The 6,000-nt window shown below is 30.3% G+C and overlaps 1 protein-coding gene across 2 annotated transcripts; it reads right to left on the minus strand.

The window, feature by feature from the left end:
* Positions 1-2,781: 2,781 nt before the first annotated feature.
* LOC124943994 lies at positions 2,782-5,797 on the minus strand. 2 transcript variants are annotated; one of them, XR_007099783.1, is made up of 3 exons: positions 3,439-5,797; positions 3,125-3,240; positions 2,782-3,027 (listed from the first exon to the last, which is right to left on the minus strand). XR_007099783.1 is itself a non-coding variant. In XM_047484453.1 (1 exon), the coding sequence occupies exon 1, from the start codon at positions 5,630-5,632 to the stop codon at positions 3,410-3,412; it is 2,223 nt and encodes a 740-aa protein (XP_047340409.1). In that variant the 5' UTR covers positions 5,633-5,797; the 3' UTR covers positions 3,295-3,409. The 2 variants fall into 2 exon arrangements, 1 of the variants encoding a protein (XP_047340409.1); XM_047484453.1 differs by lacking the exons at positions 2,782-3,027; positions 3,125-3,240 and having other exon boundaries at positions 3,295-5,797.
* Between the last annotated feature and the right edge of the window lie 203 nt (positions 5,798-6,000).

Below are 6,000 nucleotides of genomic sequence, written 5' to 3' on the forward strand. Positions count from 1 at the left end.
AGTTGTACAAGATCAAAGAAATGACAATGGACATAGACAGCCATATCATACTACCCACTTATTTTTAATAATTGAGAATAAATAAAATTACAGTCTTGCAACTTTGTAAAGAAAAAAAATACTTAATATATATATTTATATATATGATATTAATGAGAATTACCTATGATATGACTTTGTTTATATGTCTAAATAAAGTATTATATTAATATTAGGTGGGTTTGTGATAGCATTCATACACAAATAGTAATTAGTACACAAGCAAAATTATAAAAACAATACCAAAAAAATGATTAATTTAATGATGATTGACCCACCTAATTAAACAAATATATAATTAAATAATGTATAGATTAATCAGGTTAAATCAACTGTGCTTTTATGTCGAGAAATTATTATTATTTTTTCTTGTTTACATTAATCAATGTGTACCCTTAATTCTATTAAATTAAACTTAAGCAAAATTAAGAACTTTATTGTGTAGTAATTAAGAATATGATTAGGGCTCGTGTAGTTGAATTTCACGTGTACATAAACAAAATAATGAAATTTATTTAAATAAATTATGACCCATTCATATCAATCTGTTTTTGTTTATAAATAGAATACACATTAAAGAAAATAATAAGGGTTTCATAAATTAAGGTAAAAGTTAACAAATGAGAAGTGGGTTTAATTAGTATAATTCAAATTATCATAAAAATCAAATATATTTAAATGTGTATTAAGTGAAATGCAAAATAATAATAATAATGAGGAGATAAGACTAGGACAAAAGAGATGTGTAAAGATTCTTGTAGAAAGAATAAATTGTCGTCCTATTATAATATTAATTAATTAATAATGATGATAATAATTTATTTTTATCTTTTATTTTACCCGATAAAATTAAATTAGTGGTACTAGTCAATATCTCAACCTCTAGAGAGAGAGTACAAATTTTACTTTTAGAGGGTGAGCTGTCCATTTTTTGAAATAAGTTCTCGTTTGATTCACAATTATTCGGTTGAGTTTTTAAAAAAAAAAAAAAATTATAATAGAATATAATTTCATTCACTTACTCGTAATTTAAATTGGTTATATTTTATATATCGATTATTAGGGGTGTAAGCAAAATTGAAATAACCGAAAAAATTAAACATAATCAATGAAAAATCAATTATACCATATTTTAGTCGGGCCATAATTTTCTGTACCGATCCTAATAAGTTCAATGAAAGATTTAGATAATAATAAACCAACTTAAGGCCTTGTTCGTTTCAGGTTATTTAAATAACTTAAAGGGAGAAAACAATAAATATGAGTGATGATTTTGAGAAAATGATGATGTTTTTTTGGTAAAAATACCTAAAAGGTATTCATATATATAAATAAAATAAATAATAATAATTTAAAATAGAGGTTATTTTAGTATTTTAATTAATGAATTGATTAATTTGATGGATGAGAGAGAAGTGATATGATAATTAATTTTGTTGGGTTATTTGAAAATTTTGAATAAAAACAAGGCCTAAGTAAATTTTGTTATATTTTTTAGCTTAGTGATAAACAATTTGTAATTTTTTGGTTTAAACAAACACATATTTATAATTTTGTATATTTAATGTGTTTTTATTTAAATTAATTTTGATTTAATTAATATTTTAATATTTTTTAAGTTAAATAATTATTTTATTATCTAATTTATTATACGTCTAAACTAATTTTTTATTTTTAGTTTATATATATATATATATAAAAGTTAGTTTTATTTTTATTTATTTATTATATATTTTTTAACGATTAAACTGATATACCGGTCTAATCGATTTTATAACCTGCCAAACCGAACTGAAATTTAACCGTGAATCGACTAATAAAGATTTTAAAAAACTGACACCAAATATTTGAACAAAGTTTTAGTAAAAATCGACAAACCAAGCATACTATATATTAGATAAATTATGAGAATGTTTTAAACATTCAAATATGTATATCTAATAACTCATTTTATAAATTAATTTTATTATTAATCAAATTAAAACTAAAAAAAATATAAATATTACAACATTTCCTTTTACAAAATAATTTTAACTAAAGAACAAAAAATTTAGATAAAATTATTATGTCAGTTAAATTTTCCTTTGTGTTTCCGACTTTAATAGATCAATTTTTGTTATATTCATTTTATTTAATTTAATAAATTAATACAATTCTATAATCATTTATCCTACCTTAATTTAAAGTGTTTTAAATAAGAATGACACTACTGCGGTCTCATTTCACCATTCATGATTTCTTTTGATGTCATTAATGATGTATTATCTTGGTGAGTGAATTAGATTCATTTAAATGTAGTGAATAAATCTGAAGGTATTAACATGGGAGGGTGAATTATCTAATAAATTGAAGTAAATTAGTAAAATCAAATAACCCTAATATTGTATTTTTAGTTTGGTAATTTTGATAATACATAGAGATTAGAGAGGACCCCTAACTAGCTCAAAATGCTCTTGCCGACAAGATTTCTGTCTCTCCACTAAATCAGCCATTAGAGGACCCTATCATCTCTTTCTCTCACTACTACTTTTTTTCAAATAAAAAAAAAGTAGAAAATTAACTGACCTAGTTTTCCTTTTTACTGTTGTTCTTTCATATATTGGTGGTTGAAGGAATCTAAAACCCATCATCAATATTATTTTACATATTTAGGTTTTTATATCATTATGCTCTTCATCATTTCACAATTTCTACACCCTTCATTCATATATTATTTGATCATATCAAAGTTTCAATCTTTAATCAAACTCAGACAGACACAAGGAATAATTAACAAATGGGTCACTTTCATTATTTCATATCTTATCATATATACATACATTAATTATACTCTCTAACCCATAAACAAAACAATACAAATTACAAACATTACATTAAAATTACCCACCTAGGACCCCATAACACTCAATCAACTCAACTAATCCGATTCATTTGAGACTCGAGTCTTTCTGTCCCATCATTCTCGACATCATTCATGACATCAAATTTCTATTGAAAAAAAGAAAAGAATAAACACATGTGATGAGAGAATCTCATTTCATTCCATTAAAAAGAGCAAATGGAAGTTAATGGATAAGGATAGAACCTATGATTTATTGAATGAAAGAATCTAAGCTAGCTTGTTTGTTAACTGATCTGATCATCTGACCTTCCATTAACATGATGATCATCATCATCCTATTCGTGCATGGTTTAAATCTCCTGAAAAAAACAAAACCAACCCATGTTTCAGATTTGAATTCAACTTCTTTAATATGAGTACAAATCAAGAACAAAGAACCTTTTTTGTTGTTTTGTTTTTGTGGTCAATTACAACATGATCCAATAAGGAACAAAGAACCTTAACAAACAAACAAAAAAAACATGTGTATCAAAAAAAAACATCATGATGATCCTCACCATTGGTCAATGAAAAGAGTTCGATTTCATTCTCCTCATCATCTTTCGTGTTGTCGAGTTTCGAATGAGCAGCGATAAATATCATCTTTTGCGCCCTATCCATAGCCGAGGTCAAATGAATCCATCTCAACAATGACAAATTACACTTAAATCCGCAAGAAGTCGAATGAAGAAATATAATCCTAACCGCGACTTTCCCTAACGATTTAAACTGAGTTAAATGAGTTTCCCAAACAAGTCTACTACTCTGCGGATTCGCAATCTTCATCTTCCCCGTATTTGAATCCCTCACTTTCATCTGCACAGCTTGAGCATAAACAGGATCAAGTCCTTCACTTCTCCATTTCATAAGCTCCATTAAAACTATATGAGCTTCCTCTCTGGAAACAAGCCTAGTTATGATCTTATCGACGTCTTTCTCTTGCTCTGATGTCAAGCATTTGAAAGGAGGCATGTATTTCCCACTAGAATCGCGAATTAAGTAAAGTGGATCGAGTATGAACGCTGCAGCCCAAGCCGGATGATAATTCTTCTTGAATCGTCGTTCAATTATCTTCTCGATCAATGTTGTTTCAACAATGTTGAATTTCAAACACCAATCCTTAACTTTCCTTCTCAATTCATCCCAAAGAGGAAGACATTGTCCAACCAAAGGCTTATCTCTTTCGATTTCACGAGCCATTCCCTTTATCAAGTTGAACAACGAATGAACAGCTTCTAATTCATTCCAAAAACGAGGATCCCTCATCATATCTTCAATCTCCTTACTCGACGAATCATCAATAGATACAATCTTAAACGATTCGTCGATCAAAACAAGCTGCAGAGCTCGTGCAGAGCTCAAGATATCTTCGATTAAGGTCTCGATTGGACCAAAATTCGTTCTTTGGCTATGTTTGGACGGAATTCTCAATAACCTTGCTTGATTGTATTCCTGTAACTGATACTTATGAAATGCATGTCTAATCTGAGTCTTGTTGTTTACAAACTTGGCTAGTTTTAAACAATTATCGATCAAATTGTTTAGTAATGGGAAATCTTTAATGAAATCTTTAATCAAACTGATAAATGCTTGAAACTGACATGAAAGATTAACCAACCAGTGATGTTGATTCTCTAAATTCTTCAATGCTTTTGATTTAAACCTGTCGGAGACAATCCCCACACATTGTTGAACAGAATTCCCACAGACACCTCTAATCGTATCCCATAATACTTCCTCTGCATATTTCGAAGGAATCGAACCAGTTGTGAAAACAGCTCGACGAAACACACTAGTTCCATTCGGTAGATTTACAGATAAATTGATGAAATTCTCTTCTCCTTGATGTTTTGATTTCCACCCATTTGATGAAATTTGGAAAAACATGGCGTCCCGAATCTTAGCTTCTGATTCAGCTTTTGTTTCTTCATACTTTGAATCTAACCTTGCTCCGATGAAGTCACGTCTTGATAATGATGGTAAACCGACTTGGTTTAGAAAAGACTTGAACTTTGGATGGTCTAGACTGGTTAAAGAAACAGACCCACAACATTCATAAACCCAATCGGTGAGAAAATCAAGAGATGTATCAATCTGGGTTTTGGTTAAAACCGGTGAAGGTGAAGCTTTTGGTGATTTAAGTTTCTTTACACTATCTTCCAACATTGCTAAAGCACTAAAATCCTCTTTCCCACCTGATAAGATCAAATGCTGATGATTTTGAACCGCCGGTGTTGGTGGGTATGCTAGTTCGACTGAGAATCTTGATGGGTCAACAATCGATAGAGGAGTAACATGATGATAAGAGGCACGGCCGCCGCCGCCGGAGGCGGCGGGACGTTTGCGGTGGTTTTGAGAGGAGGAAGGAGGTGAAACAGAAGAAATGGGATTTGGGTTTGATGGGGAATTGAAATTGGGACATGTTCCTCTTTTGAGATGTTCAGTGGCGGTTCTTGATGGATTGGAGGCGGAGAAGACGGCGGAGCAAAGTGAACATCTTAATTTGACGGCTTTGGCGAGACCGGTGTCGGAATTATTGATGAGAATTGGTTCTAGATGAGCCCAATACCAAGCACCTTTGCCTTTAATGGCTCTTGTTCGAACCATGATTAAACCTTCGAATCTTTTGTGGACTGCTTTTGCTGATAAATCATCGGCTGATGGTTCGATCGGTTGTTGTGTAGTTGATGTTGTTGTGTTTGTGGCCGCCATTTGAATGGAGTAAAAGATTCAATTTTTTTTCAAAATTAGTTGGTGTAAGATGTTAGTATTGTTCTCCGGCTGCCGGTTTCCATGACGGCAATGAAGATTTTGGTGGAAGAGAGTGAAGAAATGGTGAGGAGAGAGAGAGGGTAGAGAGAGAAAGTCAGTCAAGAGAGTGACAGACAACAGAGGAATCGGAGGAAGAAGAAGGGGAGATTAGAAAAATATATAAAAAATATATAAAAAAATGGCCTAATTATAATTTGAAATTTGAACCACTTTTAATTATTTTTGAATTAATTTATCATATTTGATTTATACAGTTTTAAACATGTATATGTATGAATACTCAATTTAAATGTTCAAATCTCTAAATA

This window comes from Impatiens glandulifera, chromosome 6, assembly GCF_907164915.1.
Source record: "Impatiens glandulifera chromosome 6, dImpGla2.1, whole genome shotgun sequence".
NCBI classification, from domain to species: Eukaryota; Viridiplantae; Streptophyta; class Magnoliopsida; order Ericales; family Balsaminaceae; genus Impatiens; species Impatiens glandulifera.

Coding starts and splice junctions, on each gene's coding strand:
- LOC124943994 (XM_047484453.1), bottom strand. CDS start 5,632: ATGGCGGCCACAAACACAACAACATCAACTACACAACAACCGATCGAA.